This window comes from Hyaena hyaena, unplaced genomic scaffold (genome assembly GCF_003009895.1).
Source record: "Hyaena hyaena isolate Hyena2069 unplaced genomic scaffold, ASM300989v1 scaffold_20, whole genome shotgun sequence".
In the NCBI taxonomy this organism is placed as follows: Eukaryota; Metazoa; Chordata; class Mammalia; order Carnivora; family Hyaenidae; genus Hyaena; species Hyaena hyaena.
The window spans coordinates 4,926,553-4,943,910 of record NW_024080652.1 but is presented as its reverse complement, the minus strand read 5'-3'; the positions used below and the strand labels follow the sequence as shown (position 1 = coordinate 4,943,910).

At 48.7% G+C, this 17,358-nt stretch overlaps 1 protein-coding gene across 4 annotated transcripts in view; it reads right to left on the bottom strand.

The window, feature by feature from the left end:
* CYTH3 (cytohesin 3) overlaps positions 1-17,358 on the bottom strand; it is a 97,998-nt gene that overhangs the window by 11,402 nt on the left and 69,238 nt on the right. For all 4 annotated transcript variants that reach the window (XM_039226044.1, XM_039226047.1, XM_039226046.1 and 1 more), the window contains exons 2-5: positions 14,933-15,015; positions 12,999-13,063; positions 12,186-12,252; positions 4,598-4,716 (exon numbers count right to left, since the gene is read on the bottom strand). In XM_039226044.1, the coding sequence (XP_039081975.1) occupies positions 4,598-4,716; positions 12,186-12,252; positions 12,999-13,063; positions 14,933-15,015 (334 nt within the window). The remainder of the gene's footprint in view (positions 1-4,597; positions 4,717-12,185; positions 12,253-12,998; positions 13,064-14,932; positions 15,016-17,358) is intronic.

Genomic DNA, 17,358 nt, shown 5'->3' with positions numbered 1-17,358 from the left:
GGTGCCCCCTGCCCCCCAGAGCTCAACCAGCCCCAGTGACCACGCCCACAGCTGCTGCCTACCTATCTTGATGATGGCTCCATGGCCAGAAATTCCTGCCAGTTTGACCTCAAACCTGGAACCTGAGCGCTGCTCACCCCCACCCCACCCCCAAACCCTGTCCCCCCCAGCCCTCAACCCCCAACCCGCTCTCCCCAGCCCTCACCCCTCCCCAATTGGCTCTGCTCTCCCAAGCCCTCACCCCTCCCCAACTGGCTCTGCTCCCCCCAGCCTTCACCCCAACCCCACCATGGACCCCCCCCGCCCAACCTGGCCAGAGCCACTCCCTGTTGGTCCCACTGCTTCTGCTGTTGCACAGTCGACTCTAACGTGGTCAGCTCAAGCTGTGACTCAGACCATGTCCTTCCCCGGCCCCCCGGCCATGGGCAGTGGGCACCGTCATCACCCTGAGAACCTCTGCCACCCTACCCCTCCCTCTGTTCCAGGCACATGGCCACAAACACACTGGGCAAGGCACGCTTGTGCCCCAAACACCCTCGTCCCCTCTCTGCCCTTGCACAGACGTCACTTTGTCAATGACAGGACCCTAACCAGCCTATCACAACTAGCTACTAACACCCCTACTTCGGCTCACCCAAAGCCCTTATGCGCCTCCACTCTGTCCCGTCACCTAACAAAGAACAGAAATGGTTTTCCTATTTATTATGCCCACCACGTACTGCCTGTATCGTTCTGGCAGAATACAGCTCCCTGAGTGGGCGAATCTTTTTTTTTTTTTTTTAAACACAACCCATGGGCCTAAAACAGAGCCTGGCACAGACTCAGAACTTCACATTTTTTGGAACTCAAATCCTGCAGGCACTCGGTATTTGCGGACTACAGGAAACTGCCAGACTGCGCGCACACAACTGCTGCAGTTCACCTCGCACGCCGGCCAGAGGGCAACGGAGAGCTCAGACTCTGGCCCTCTTGGAAGGCGAGACTCAAGGAGGTGCCACAATCCCCAGGTCACTCATCAGGTTTTGGGGAGAGGGGTGGCGGGGGTTCCCTTTTTAGCAGCTTTATTCAAACATAATTCACACTCCATACAACTGTCCTATGTCAAGGGTACCATTCCATGGTTTCTAGTGTATCCACATATCTGTGCAAGCATCACCACAATCCACTTCTGAACATTTTTAACATCCCAAAAAGAAACCCCATCCCCCTATCCTCGCTCTCTGCCAGCCCCAGGCAAGCACTGTCTGTTCTTTGTCTCTATAAATTCACCCTCTCTGAGCGCTTCCTATAAACAGAGCAAGACGACACGTGGTCTTCCGTGACTGGATTCTGCTTACTGTGTTCGTCCACACTGCAGCACATATCAGGACTCTGCCTGTTCTGTCTGCCAAATAACACCCCACTGTGCGAACATACCACATCGTGTTCGCCCCTCAGCAGAGGGGTATCTGAGTTGATGGACATCTGAACGGTTTCCACTCTTTGGCTATCGAGAATTAGGTGGCTACGAACATCTGTGCACAAGCAGGTGTGCAGACATAGGTTTTTATTTCTCTTGGGTATGTACCTAGGTCACGCGGTGACTTCAGTACTCTGAGGAACTGCCAGAGCACTTTTTATCCAACTGGCAGCATGACTGATTTTTTCCACATCCTTGGCAATGCTTTTTTTTAATGCGTATTTTTGAAAGAGAGAGGCAGGGCGTGAACAGTGAAGGGGCAGAGAAAGATGGAGACACAGACTCTTAACGTTCTTTTAAAACTATTGTTTATAGTTTTATAAAATTTTATATAGTTTATAACTATTGTTATAGACACCCCAGTGGGTGTGAAGTGGCATCTCCTGGTTTTGGTCTGCAGCTCCCTGACCGCTGATGATGTTGACCATCCCATCATGTGCTTACGGGCCATTCTCCTTATGACCTTATCATACGCTGACTTATAGATCTTCTTTAGAGAAACATATATTCAGAGACTTTGCTCATTTTATGATTGCCTTTTTACTACCAAGTTGTAAGAGCTCTATATTCTAGATAGAAGCCCTTATCAGATTCATACATGATTTATAAAAAAAAAATTCCTCCCATCCTGTGGACTGCCTCTTCACATTCTTGATGAGGTCCTATGAAGCACAAGCATTTTCGAGTTTGAGGAGACCCATTTTATCTACATTTTTCTTTTAATGTTTATGCTTTTAGAGTCATATTTAAGAAACTTCTGCCTGATCCAAAGTCACAAAAATTTACCACTATGTTTTCCTCTAAGTGATTTTTAGTTTTCCTTCTTACATGTAGGTCTTTGCTCCTTTTTAATTTCTGCGTATGGTGAGTGGTCCGATAATATTCTTCTGCACATGGACATCCAGTTGCACCAGACCACTGGTTGAAAAGACTATTCTTGGGGCGCCTAGTGGCTCAGTTGGTTAACCACCTGACTTTGGCTCAGGTCATGATCTCGCGTTTCACGGGTTTGAGCCCCACATCGGGCTCTGTGCTGACAGCTCAGAGCCTGGAGCCTGCTTCAGATTTTGTGTCTCCCTCCCTCCCTCTCTATCCTTCCCCCACTCACACTCTGTCTCAAAAATAAACATTAAAAAAAAAAAAAAGGCTATTCTTTCCCCCACTGAACCACCTTGACAACCTTATCAAAAATCTTTTGGACAGTAAATGTGAGGGTTTATTTCTAGATTCTCAATTCTATTCCATAACCTTTAAGTCTGTCTTTATGCCAGTACCACACCATCTTGATTACTGCAACTTTACTCTGTCTTATAATAAAAACATGTGAGCTGTGCAACTCTGTTCTTTTTCAAGATTGTGGCTATTTTAGGTCCCATGAATGTCTACATTAATTTTAGGATGAGTTTGTCAATTTCTACACAGAAGTTAGCTGGATTTTTATAGGTAATGAGTTAAATCTGTAGATCAATGTAGGTGGTACTGTCATCTTTGCAATACTAAGTCTTCCAATCCATGAAAATGGGATGTCGGTCTTTCCAATTATAAAGGTCTTTTCATTTTCTTCAATGTTTCATAGTTCATGAAAAAATGTACTTTAAGTTTATTCCTAAATATTTTCTTTTTAATACTATTACAAAATGGAACTCTTCTCTTAATATCTTCCAAATTTGTTCACTGCTACCATTTACAACTACAATTGAATTTGAGATATTGACCTTGTATCCTGCAGCCATACTGAACTTGTTTGTTAGTTCTAATGTTTTTAGTGATCCCTCAGGATTTTCTATACAAATGATTATGTCCTCTGCAAGCAAAGTTTTATTTCTTCCTTTCCAAACTAGATGCTTTTTCATTTCATTTTCTTGCCTAACTAGAACTGCCAGTACCATGCTGAAGAGAAGTGGTGAGAGCAGTCAACCTTATCTTGTTCCTGCTCTAAGGAGAAAGCATGAAGTGAACTTCATGTGGGCTTCACAGGTGTCCAACATCATGTTGAGGAAGTTCCCTTCCTCTCCTGGTGCTGAGTGCTTTTGTCATGATGCAGTGAATGAATGCCTCTCCAGCATCTACTGGGGTGATCATGTGGTTTTGCACTTTACTGTACTGATCCGGTCAGTAGGTACTTTGACTTTTGTACGCTGCACTAACCTTGCATTCATGGGGCAGTGAATGCCTCCATGGTGAATGAATGTACTGGTATATGGTCATTTTTATATATTGCTGGATTTGATTTACTAATATTCGCTTGAGAAGCTTTGACTCAACAGTCATAGGAGATACTGGTCTGTAGGTTTTTTTTTTTTAATGTTTATTCATTTTTGAGAGACAGAAACAAAGGGCAAGTGAGGAAGGGGCAAAAAGAGAGGGAGACACAGAATCCTAAACATACTCCAGGCTGTCAGCATAGGGCCTGATGTAGGGCTCAACCCATGAGCCGTGAGATCATGACCTGAGCCGAAGTCAGATGCTTAACTGACTGAGCCACCCAGGAGTCCATTTAGGTTTTTTTAAACTGTGGCTTCACAGAATGAGTTGGGAAGCTTTCTGCTTTCCACCTTCGATGAAGTTTCAAAAAGCCAGAAACAGAAAACCGCCCTGGTTGAGCCACTGTGGGGCTTTTGTTTAAAAACACTCATTTGGTCCTTGACCAAAGTCTGCTTTGGCACAACCCAGGGGCTATGCTGCCTTAGACTCTTGCCCTCACCTCTGCTAAGATGGCAAATGAACCTTTAAGTGGAGAAGGCCGGGAATGGAAATGTGACCAGCTGCTTACTGTTTAAAAAATTAACAAACTTCCCACCTTTGTTCATACCCTCGAGTAACAGGGGTAGGAAAACCACCGAGAAATCTGGTGCATTTCTGGGCAAAACACGAAAAGACTTCTGAGGGTCGGAGAAGAGCCAGCACCATCTTCAGTATTGCCGTGGCTCCCTGAGCAAAGCTCCAGAGAACACAGACCCCACGTGGCCCGGGAACAGTCACCCCTCTCCCCACACAGGGCAGAGGAGATCAAGGCACTGGACTGAACAAACCAGGACTGGGGAGCAGCACATGCGCCCCCCAGGCCCAAGGTAACTGAGTCAGACCCTGATGCAGAGGGTGGGCCCAGGTCGGACTGCTCTTTCTCCTTCAACTTACCTTTCACCCAGATAGTCCCCGATCACAGTCTTATTTAGGCCTTCTCCTTTATACAGGAACTGGGCCACATCCTCCGGGGAGCTTTGCAGCAGGTCGTTCTCTATTAGAAACTGAATTCCCTGAAGAGGAACATAAGGAAAGAAGCTCTCATTAGGAGGGTCGCCCAGACTCCTTTGCAAAGACAGAATGATGTCGAGAGTGATCTTACGGGCTGGGACACGGCAACAATAAAAGCATCCTCGGACTGTCACTCACACCCCGCAGGACATGGTATCCAGAGAAAAGCAAGTTCATTCCTCCTGGCAACTTAAGAGGCTAAAAGACAAACAGGTTGCTGGACACACCATTACAAGGAAGTTACTAGAGATTTTGGAGGCAGAAGTGACCAAAATACCGAACTGCCCAAGGTCAGGGAACAAAGCTGCTGTGTGTGAGAGGAACCCATGGTACGTGGTTGGCTAACCCACGCCCTCCCCGAGCTCCCCTTTCCTCACTAAATAATCACTTTCCCAGCCTCTCTTGTAACTAGAAGTGACCTTGTGACACAGATCTGGTCAGAAAGAAGTCTGCGGGGAGGACCTGGGGAAGGCAATGCTTTCTTGATAAAAAGGGGCTCAAGAGCGGACATTGCTCCTTCTTCCTCCTTCCTGCCGTGAATGCAGATGTGATGGCTGGAACCCTCACAGCCATCATCGGACAAGGGGAAAGGCCTGGACCAACACAGGGCCTGGGTCCTGTCACTTGGGAGCCACTCGTCACGCTGCAGTGTGAGCAAATAGCGCACCGTGCAAGCCACGTGTACCGGATTTTCTGTCAGCTGGAGCTGAACACGTCCCCTGGTCCCTGTGCCACCGAGCCCAAGACAGCGAAACTTCATGTCCTCTCGAAGGCCTTCAAGGGCATAGGTGACGATTTCTAAGTGAAAGGCTGCAGAGGGGCTGCCCTGCCCGAATTAGCCGTGCTCAGCTTGGAGAAGTCCTAATATAGCGAAAATTTACCTCGGACACCGCTTCTGAGCTGATTTCAAGATCCATGCTGGCAAAGCTCATAAAGGAAATCTGTCATCTCTTTGCTACAAACTCGGAGGTGGTTTTCCAGCTGAAATTCTCAGTGCCCAGGACCTGCGCTCCCTCACACCACACAGTCCACACTGAGCTGTCAGCATAGAGTCGGACGCGGGGCTCAAAACCACGAACGCAAGATCATGACCTGAGCCAAAGTCAGACGCTTAACCAACTGGGCCACCCAGGGCGCCCCACACCCCATGGTCCATCTGAAGTCCCTGTTATTTTTTCAAACACATGAATGTCCACAGCAGCCTTATTTAGAACTCCCCCAAACTGGGAACAACCCAACATCCAATCAGTGAGAAGAGAGAAACCTATTCTGGTAGATTCCATATGATGAGACGCTACACAGCAATGAGACAGAAGAGACGCAGGACATGGCAGGATGCGGCTGACAGGCGCGCTCCGGAGTAGAAGGACGACACAGAGCGGACCTTAATTCCATTTGCATAAAGCTCAAAGCAGGAAACACTGCTCCGTGGTGACAGAGTGGAACCTGTTCACCAACAGGAGACACAAAAGACACCTCACGACCGCATGTGGCTCTGGGTTACACGAGCCTTTTAACTTGTAAGAATTTGTCAAGCTGTGCATTCCAACTTTGTGCACCATATGCTGTTCTTCAAAAAATAAAACAGTTTACCAAAAAACCAGTATGTCTGACTCTCCTAAATTAACTCTCGTCTATTTCTGGTGGGAGCCGCGGCCAGCACAGACCCCTGGGTATCGTCTCCCAAGCGGGAAGACATGCACGTACCGTAACGAAGCATTCCAATCCCAAGCATGCACCTGTCCTACCAAGTCCCCAGAAAACAAGGCGTGGGACAAAAGTGACAACTTTTCATTGCCCCACGTGCCGTGCGCACCCAGCACTCGGGCGCGGCAGGTGCAGGAATGCGGTGAATGGGAGGGGAGCTCTGGGCAGCAGGGCAGAGGTTTACCTTCTGACTCGACGCCCCTGGCAAACAGGTCAGAGGCCACAGCCGCCCTGGTTGCCTCTCTGGACTCCGTGTCCCCAGGACTCACAGACTGGCTGTGGGTGCAGCTGGTAGATCCTGCTGCCCCCAACATTCTAAGGCATGGGGGGGAGAGGGCAGCTAAAGGAGCCCAAAGTCCCAGGACCAAGGGACTGGCACCAACAGGTGCTCCCTGGGGTATGCCTGGCTGCCACCAGGAGTGACATCCCTAACCCAGTGTTTCGTGATCACTGTGGCTGTGGCAGTGGCCAGGGTGGTGGCCTCATGGTTCTAAAACCAAAAGCTGCAGACTTTTCTGCAGCCAGTCCCCCATGGCCGCCTCCCTTCTGCTGGTGTCCCTCTGCCCAACGACCTCGCGGTGGGGGGTGCCGTGGCTCTGAGAGGGTCTTGCATCCGTCGAGTCCCGCGCTCTCTTCAGCCTCCCAGCACCCTCCGCCCCCGCCCCGAGTCTATAGGCCTAGCAATTTCCGCAGTCCCAAGGCCCCTGGGGATTCCCTCCACCTAGGCTGATGGGCCTGGGGATACGCTCTCCCCAGCTGCTCATGACCTGCTCTACAATTCCAGCACGAGGAAGCTCCTTGGGGAGGCTACGCAATAGTCTCGAACACCGGGATCAGAGAAGAGCAAGTACACTTGGAACAAGGTAACCCTTCTGCACTCCGAGGTGACAGAAGGCAGCCAGAGGAGCCCCAAGTCAGGCTCCAGCTCGCTTTGCAAGAGGCACCGGAAAACATGGAGCCAGTGGGGGCGAGCCCAGGCCAGCGAATCGAAGAGAAAATGGAGCCAAAGGCTCGAGTCAGAAAGAGCAGTTATGCAGGGGAAACAGAAGACAGAGATGGAGGAGGAAGACACAAGCCGTCCTTGTACAAGGCAGGGGAGGTGTCACCGACTATGTGACATGGAGGCTGAGACTACAGTGATGGGTCCCCAACCGGGGGACCACCAAGGACCACTGGCAGCTGCAACGGTCCGGCAGGGAGGCATGGAGCAGACCCTCTGTCAGAGCTTCCAGAAGGAACCGAGCTGCCCGCCCCTGGACCTCACACTTCTGACCTCTGGGACTGTGAGACACCACATTTCTATTGTTTTAAGCCACCAAGTCAGTGGTCATTTATTCCAGCAGCCCCAGGACCCGAATACAGTAGGTCAATACTAATAAAAGTAAACGTTCCGGTATTATTAGACATTGATTTTCTAAATAATATTTTAAAACATTAAACAGTAGAATCTACTGAAGGGGGGGCACCATTCAAATGATCACACCTACCATGCCTCTTCCTGTTTCCTCATTTTCAACCTTGGCCACTATCTGCTCTGAGGGTGTATCTCAATCAGAATACGCCCGGACTTTATTGTAGTTTTTTTAACTTAATACGAAGGTGCCTTTTAAGAGGTAACTGAGCCAAATGCATTTATGGTTATGATGGATTTGATACCACTCACTTCTGAGCCTTCACTTAGGCTGTGTATTCGTGACATCTTTTCAGCCTTCTGTTGAATTAAATTTTCTGTACTCAATTTTTCCGAGTAATTTAGAAATCCTATCTTATCCCTATTTTTGATGGTTACTCTTAAAATTTTATCTTTTTTAATGTCTTATTTATTTGAGAGAGAGAGGGGCAGTGTGAGCAGGGGATGGTCAGAGAGAGAGAGATACAGAATCAGAAAGAGGCTCCAGGCTCCGAGCTAGCTGACAGCACAGAGCCCGACACAGGGCACGAACCCATGAACCGTGAAATCATGACCTGAGCCAAAGCTGGACGCTTAAACGACTGAGCCACCCAGGTGCCCCTATAATAACATTCTTACCACAGTAAGTTGTAGAAAAGAAAATGTTACTAAAAAAATTTCATAGAAAATACATCTATAGAGCAGTACTGTACATACTGGGGGAAAAAATCCAGGTATAAGTGGACCCTTGCACTCAAACTCGTGCTGTTCAAGGTGAACTGTATGGAGATAATCTGGGACCATAATTGGAAAATATTCTTTCAACAATCCATCTCTCACTCAGACTTCACTGAACGTCTTGGCTTTGTTGTGTGTCTCCTGTCTGGTCCTGCAGCTGCTCTTGGAGCCCTGGCTCGTTCACAGGCGCACCTGCTCCCGGAAGGTCTTCGCGGTTACTTCTGGGAGTCCCTGTGCATCGGAAGTGTCCTCAAGGGTGACAGTCTTGCTACACAAAATTGTAGGTTTTAAGTCCCACCTCTTCCCTGCTGTCTTCGATTCAATGTTGCTGTGGGGATTCACGGTTCTTCTAAATCTTTTGTCCCTGGCATGTCAGGGATTTTCTCTTTATCAACAAGTTTTCTGGCATTTTACTTAATATTTCAATGTAGAAGTTTCTTAAAAATTTATTCTCCTTAGCCTTCAAGTGAGCCCTCTGAATTTGAGGATTTTATCTTAATCCAGTTCAGAAATATTCCAGTATTTCTTTGAAATACATCCTCCACTCTGGCTTCTTTTCTCTCCCCCTGGGACTTCTGTTTGGTGAAAGAGGGGCTGCCCGACCTGCCTCCCACATCTTGTGGATCTGTGCAGAGCTCCAGAGAGGACCGCTCAACGCCACGGCCCACCCTGCCCGTGTCCACACCCCCACTCCATGCTGTAGGTTTCTCCAGGGCACCGCTCTTCACTCAACAGTCAGCTGAGCGTCTGACTTCGGCTCACGTCATGATCTCACAGTTCGGGGGTTTGAGCCCTGCGTCAGGCTTTGCAGGGGACAGTGTCAATCTTTCCCAAATTCCATTTTTGCACTGAAGATAAGCAACACCCTATCATCTCTGAGGCGATTTATGATACACAAAACCGCCCGACTTTTAACCTGTCTATGGAGTTTCACATCTCTCTCACGAGGTCAAGCAGCTCATACATTTGGTGATTCCTGGTTGGGCACTTGCCTTTGTACTGACGGTTCTCTGGCAGCTGCACTGAACGCCACTTGTTTCCAGAGTGGGTGACATGCCAGGTGGGGTGCTCAGAAGCTGGTCTCTGGGAGTAGGTGTTTCTCCTCCTTGGTGAGGCCAGCCGAGAAGAGACACCTGCTTTTGCACCCAGAGGCACACGCCACCACCTGGCGCAAATGCAGCCAGGGGTGTAGTCTGGGTGTCCCCTCTACGGTCCCATGCCCCACACCTGCCACCCAAGGGAGCTGAGCCCCTGACACGCTCTCCTTTCCCGGGGCAATTTTTCCTGAGTGTGCTTTGGACTACTGCTCATCTTCTTTCTCAGTTCCCTCAATTTCTAGTCCACTGGGTGAACTCATGCTTGTCATACATTTATACGTTATATTTTTAAAGGCTTTTCTAGGACACTGGGAATAAAAGGGAGAGGCTTCAGAATGTCTCCAGCTTCCTTGACTGAATCAACTTTCCTCTTACCCATTGACACTGCTTCTGGGCATCTAATGTCCGGCACAGACAGCAGTCCCTTGCTCAAAATGTTACCAGTCAGTGACTTAAAGTATTTCCTACGAGCTGAAAGCCTTCACTCTGATGAGAGCCTGTCTCACACCACCACGCAGACTCACCGAGGCAGGTGAGGTCACCTAGGGCTGTTATGGACCAAATGCCTGGGTCTCCCCAAAATTCCTATCTTGAAGGTCTAATGCCCACAGTGATGGGGTCAGGAAGTGAGGCCTTTGGGAGGCAGAGTTAGGTGAGGTCACTTGGGCAGGGCTCTGATCTGATGGAACCGGTGCCCATGTAAGAGACACCAGGGCTCTTTCTCCTGCTTTTTCTCCGCCACGAGGACACCGTGAGGAAGAGGCCGTCTCCAAATCAGGAAGACAGCTCTCACCGGAAGCTGGCCGTGCCGGCACCCTGATCTGATTTCCAACATCCAGACTGTGACAAAGTAAATGTCAACTGCATAAGCCACCAGCCAATGGGATTTTGCCACGGCGGCCCAGCTGACCCAGCAGACTCAGGGAAGTGCTATCCTCATCTACAAAACCAGGGAATTTTGATTACTTTTCCCAGCAAAAGGCCCAATACAGACTAAATTTGCCATCTTCTTTTACTGAAAAATATAATTACAAATACATTATTGGACAGAACCTATAATGAATATTTTAAAAATCTTTCAGGTAAAGAGGTAGGTACACAAAATGAAGCCTGTTGAGCACCTCACCGCAGCCACGGCAAAGCAGGTGAAGCACCCCTTCTGTGGACATGGACAGATCCATAGGGCTGACCAGGGCTACCTACAAACCAACCCCAGCGTCCCGCAGGAGCTCAGCGAAGTGCAGTGGTTATGGGCCTGCATCTGAAGTGGATTCCCTGCTCAGGACACTAGGCAAGTCTTAGTGGCTAGATGTCGCATTTTCCCCAGCTGTGAAACAGGAATTTAAAATGGAACCTACTCCTTAAGGTTAAGGATACTAATTACAGTGCTTTGCCAGCACAGTTCCTGACACTGGGGTAAATTCAATCAACAGCAGTTAGCCCTTATTCCTGTGTATCAGATTCCTGATAGAACGAAGAGGCAGGTAAGACCCAGACAGAGAGGACTCCAGAGCGGCAGCACCACCAAAACAATAAGCATGTCTGGGGCGCCTGGGTGGCAAGGGAGTTAAGCGTCCAACTCTTGATTTCAGATCAGGTCATGATCTCACAATCCCCGAGTTCAAGCCCCTCATCAGGCTGCATGCTGACAGTGCAGAGGCTGCTTGGGATTCTCGCTCTTTCTTAAAATAAACAAACTTTAAAAAAAAATAAGTGTATTTGTGTATGCTTCATGGGGAGACCCTGAATTCAACCATGAATGCACTGGCGTGCCATCATGTGCTGTAACTTAGAACACAAGTGATGTATCTCTCAAGATGTTTCCAGTGTTTATCAAATCTGCTGATTAAGTCAACTCTGTAAACTAACTCCTAAGGAAAACAACAAAACTACTTCTAACTCCAAACCTCATGTCATTACCAAATTCATAAAATCATTCCCATCGACAATTCTGTTTCACCCCCAGAGACCAGTGGCTTTGTGTTGCCAGGTTCATTTTTCTCAGGCATTTTCCTAGAAAATCCAACTTGAGGAAAAGACCAGGTATTGGCTTAAATCAGGAGAGTTCCTAGGTCACAGGCAGAGACGTCTTCTGTGGCGAATGGAAGGAATGAAGTCCTCTGACCTGACCCATTTAACACCTACTTCCCCCCACCCACCCCTAACCCAACACGCCAGTGGCAGCCCTGCCCACTGGTTGACCAACTCCCCGGGGCTTCAAGCTGCACGTCAGTGGGAATCCCGCCCCCCCCACCACAACCGAGGCCTGGCCCCAGTGAGGCCCACACACGCCGGCTGCTCCCAGGAGGCCTGTCCTCACCCTGAGCCTCACATGCAAAGAAGGTCTTTGGTTCCAGGGACTAGGTCAACGGGTGCTTTTCCTTCCCCCCACTCACTGGGAGATCCTTCATGATAAAAACTGAACATCAACTCTCAGTATTTTTACGGGTATGACCACTTTTATCCAGAAGGAGACAGCCATTAAAACAGATGAATCACTCAATCTCCTGCAGGCCAGAAAACTAGAATGTCTGCTTACCTTTTTGGGATCCATGTTGAATTTCTTCCTCCCCATAGCTATCTGCTTGTTCCTCTGGGTAGTTTTGCTACACATTTGAGACAGTTGAGAAATTGTCAGCTGACGTTTGCACCAAGCCCAAAAGGGAGCACAGTCTCCTCTGGCACTTCTGCTGCAGAAAACCGCCCAGGCTCCCCCAGTCCTCCACCCGCCCACTCCCCACACCCCTCCCCCCATCCCTCCATCTCCCCTCTCCCCCACTCCATCACAGAAGCCGCACACAAGGCTGCCGGGCTCTTTTCTACATTTGATTACTTCTTCAGAAATAGCTAATAATGAGAAACAGTGATTTAAGGACAGCATAGTTCCCCACTGTACAGAAAGGCTGCTTCTTTGTTGGTTCATTCAGAAGGGCCTATGCTTCTCAGGGAAGGGAGAGAAGAGAAGCACCGCTACTCCTCCACAGAAAGGAGGAATGGGTGAAGGGAAGAAAGCAGAGAAACCAACCACCTCACAAAGCCCTACTTCAGGATCCCAAGCTTTCAGCCAGGGCTGGGGCCTGACCCCAAAGGCTGTAATCCGTGCCCCTGCAAGATCTGTGGCCCCGCCCCAGAGGCTATAACCCCACCCCTGCTATATCTGTGGCCCCACCCCAGAGGCTGTAATCCCCACCCCTACTATATCTGTGGCCCCACCCAAGAGGCTATAACCCCGCCCCTGATATATCTGTGGCCCCACCCCAAGAAGCTGTGGCTCCACCCCTGCTGTGGTCACCGCAGCTGGAAACAGAGAAACTGAAGTTGACTACTGGGTAGTGTGACACCAACTGTTTACCTCTCTTCCACTGAAGTTAGATTGTCAATCTCCGTCATAACTTCAGCAATTTCGTATTTCAGCCTCTGCCAAAACAAAAGAAAGAAATTTGAGGGCAGGGGTCTTTACCTTCCCCTCCTATGCTCAGAGAGATTTTATCACAGGTCTGGAAATATCAGTACTTCCTATCCATACAGAGAGAGCCTCCAGGCAGGGGCAGCCCCAGCTCTGGAGAAAACACAACTATCATCCATCCGCTCATCAAGGACAAGTTGGGAGGGGCACCCAGGCAGGTCCTCGAGTATCTGTGTACAAAATCCAGAAGGGACACTGAGGAGGACATCACAGGTGTGGAAAGATACAAGAGCAAACAGAAGTGGTGAGTCCTCAGCTCACTCCCTGCGGCTCTTCAACTCCTCTGACCTCTTGGCCGCCCCAGGCCTTGGGAAGACAAAGGAGAAGGTGCAGCTTAGACATGCAGAGACCAGTATCAGGTCCCTATCCACCATTCCCAGGGTGATGTCCACCACTCTGCCCGACAAGGCACACCATGGACAGAGCCAAGAAGGAGACAGCAGAAATCACCTGTGGCACTCGGTTACACCAAGAACACCAGAAGGGACAGGCTCCCCTGTCCCTCCATGTGGCTCTGCCACTTACTGGCTGAGAGACCTTTGGGAGCTCTCTTAAGCCTCTCTGGGCCTCAGTGTTCTTGACTCAACAATGAGGACATTAGGGGCGCCCAGGTGGCTCAGTCAGTTAAGCATCCAACTCTTAATTTTGGCTCAGGTCATGATCACATGACCTCACAGTTCTCAAGTGTGAGCCTCACATCGGGCTTCACGCTGACAGCACGGAGCCTACTTGGGATTCTCTCCCTCGCTCTCTGCCCCTCCCTGCTTGCTCTGTCTCTTAAAAATAAACAAACTTTAAAACATTAAATTAGGTCATTAGAGCTACATACGGCTCCACAGACACTCTTATTACCAACGTCCAAATAGGACCGTGAACCTTAAGGTACATTCTTATTCCTCAACCAAAGCACCTATTCTGGGATATAGTGATTTTTTTTTACAGGAACAAAGGGTAACCTTGCAAGAAAAGGTTCCACAAATTATCTTTCAAACACAAAGACATTTTTATTTGGAATACTATTCTTTTGCTCACCAAGGAAGTTCAGACTTCCAATGCGGGCTCCTGGAAAGGAGCTGCAATGTGCACAAGGCTCGGTCTTGCAGCCAGAGGCCTGAAGGCCACATTTATTCTGGCGTGACAAAGATTAGGCAGCTTCTCAAAGAAGAGCCCGGTGTCTGATTGACTCCCTCAAGGAAGTCCCAGGTGGACGCGGCTCGGGTCTCCCGAGTCATTTCTGCCACGGTCCCCGGCGCTCTGCACTGAGGCTGTGGTTGGGCCCCGGTGCTTTCCCTGCGGGCCTGCTTACTGTGTGCTCTGAGCGCACAAACCGTGCCAACTACGGTGCCTGCCTGTGTCCCGTCGCCCTGCTCCCACCGGCTGGTGGGCACCTGGGCGCCAGCTAGACCTTGATGCACGTTTACGCCTTCATTCAAAGGACATCCACATGCCAAAAATGTGATCGCGTGTTCTAGACGCCGGGGACTGTGGCAAACGAAATAGGGGCTTATTCAATTTGAAAGGGCGGTGCACTTGTCAACTACCGCTATTGTTGAGAAGTACCCTTCAGGGCTCCGGAGTCACGAGTCGCTTGCTGCTGACTCCAGTTCCGTGGTGCCTGGATCTGCACACCCCAGAGTCCACACCGCCCAGAAAGCACAACCTCTGCTTAACGGACTGGGGTAACTCTTTCCCTGTCTTCACGGATGAGGGCACAGACATACAACATACCCACGTTTCACATTTTCACGAAGCCACGTGATTATTTTACCTAAAAGCAAAAACTAAGGGAGTTTTTGGCTGTTCCTTTTTTTTTTTTTTACCTCAATGTCATCAATAAGTTCCTTTTTTCTTCGACGAATATCTAAAAGTTCTTCTCTTTCTTCTAGTGAGAGGTCTTCAGGCACTGGAAGAAAAAAAGAAATCAAATTAAACTACCACCACTCTGGGGCCAGCATCGGGTTGAAGATGGGCATCCGCACAAGCCAGCGGGGCTATGAGCAGATAGGTGGGCCTCTCTCCCCAAAGGACCCCAGCACATTACCCGCCTGCGAGATGCTCGCAGCAGCAGTGTTTGTAATAGAAAACCCACCGGATATCCACTAATAATGAATATTGGTGGTATATTTATAAAAAAGAATCCCACACAACAATAAAAAATGGCTACACTCGGTCTACCAACACACGTGTGCCTCAGACGGCAGTGCGGATAAAGCTCGAGACCGTATACGGGCCTGTGTGTAGGGGCCTAAAATCAAGCACATGCTTGGTAAATGCCCTGCACAGATGCCACGTGTGTCCAGCAGACCCAGCACACACACAGGAATGATAATCACCAAGTTCCTGACAAGGGTTCCTTCTGAGAAGGTTGGGTGGCAGAAGTATATTCCAGAACAGCACAGGGAAGGGTCACTGCAGTGGGGGGAGGGTGGCCAGGACACGGGTAACTGAATTCCTTTATTATTATTGGCAGAGAGTTGTTCATAAGAACATCATCTTATTAGTGATTGACCTCCCCTGTTCCTGCTATGTATATATTTTCTCTTTTCTTTAACTGTGTGGCAAGTGGTGTTTCATTAAGCTTTTCAAAGACATTTTGATTTTTAACACTCCCCTACTGTGCATTTAATTCCTATCTCATTAATTTGTTTAAAGAAACAAAAGGTTAAGAATTTGATTAAACAGCAAAAGAGCACGCAGAGCTTCTACAACAAATTAGGAGGAAACAGTCATGGCGCAGAGGTAGACACGCTGACCGATGCAGCAGACTGGAACCAGCACAGCACCCCAGACAGGCGGGTTAGCGTCCGACTCTGGACTTGAGCTCGGGTCATGATCTCACCGTCTGTGAGTTTAAGCCCCAAGTGGGAGCTCTGTGCTGACAGCGCAGAGCCTGCTTGAGATCTCGATCTCGATCTCTCTCTCTCTCAAAATAAATAAACTTAAAAAAAAAAAAAAAACCCACCCCCCAGACACAAATGTAGTTTATAACAGAGCTAACACTGCAGCTTAAAAAGACAGGGCAGATGCACTGATAAATGGTATGTGCTGTATGTGACCCATCAGTTACCCCTGTGTACAGGATGAAGCTGAATCCCGATTTATCATCATACATATCTTCAACCAACTCCAAGTAGAACAAAGGCTTAAATGTGAAAGGCAACACCACAGTTTTTACAATAGGGGAGAGCATGTTTACAGTCAGCTTAGGAGAGGATTTTTAAAAAAAAATTTTTTTAACGTTTATTTCGTTTTTTTTTTTTTTTTTTGAGAGACAGAGTGAGTGAGTGAGTGAGCAAGTGAGGGGCAGAGAGAGAGGGAGACACAGAATCCAAAGCAGGCTCCAGGCTCTGAGCTGTCAGTACAGAGCCTGACCTGACGCTTGAACGCACAAGCCTGACCTCAGCCGGTCAGATGCTTAACCAACTGAGCCACTGAGGATCCCTGAGAAAAGATTTCTTCAACAAGACAGGGAAAAATGTAAACTACGCATACAAAAATAATAATAAATTAAGAAGATTTGTTCCCCCAAAATTCCACACCATAAAGTGCTAAGCCAAAAACTATCAAAGAGTTAGTATTCAGAATATAGTACTCTTACAAAGAAGGGGATGCATTTTAAACCAACGCTGAGAAAATGGGCAAAAGGCTTGAATGGGCACAAAATTGAAAAGGAACAGATCACTGGGCATGTGAAAAGATGTCAACTCTTTTAACCACTGGGGAAATGCAAATTCAAATCTCAGGGAGGGACCTCTACTAACATGGTGGGAAACCTCACTGAAACTAAAGTGAGACAATTTTTTTTTTTTAAATGTTTTTTTTATTTATTTCTAGGAGAGAGAGGGAGACAGCGTGAGCAGGGGAGGGTCAGAGAGAGAGGGAGTCACAGACTGAAACAGGCTCCAGGCTCTGAGCTGGCAGTCAGCACAGAGCCCGACGCGGGGCCCGAACCCACGAACCGCGAGATCATGACCTAAGCGAAAGTCGGACGCTCAACCGACTAAGCCACCCAGGCGCCCCGAAAGTGAGACAATTTCTTAAAACTCAAAAACCTGGGTGGCTCAGTCGGTTAAGCGTCCGATTTCGGCTCAGGTCATGATCTCACAGTTCATGGGTTCGAGCCCCACGTTGGGCTCTGTGCTGACAGCTCAGAGCCTGGAGCCTGCTTCAGATTCTGTGTCTCCCTCTCTCTCTGCCCCGCCTCTGCTCGTGCTCTGTCTCTCACTGTCTGTCAATAATAAATAAA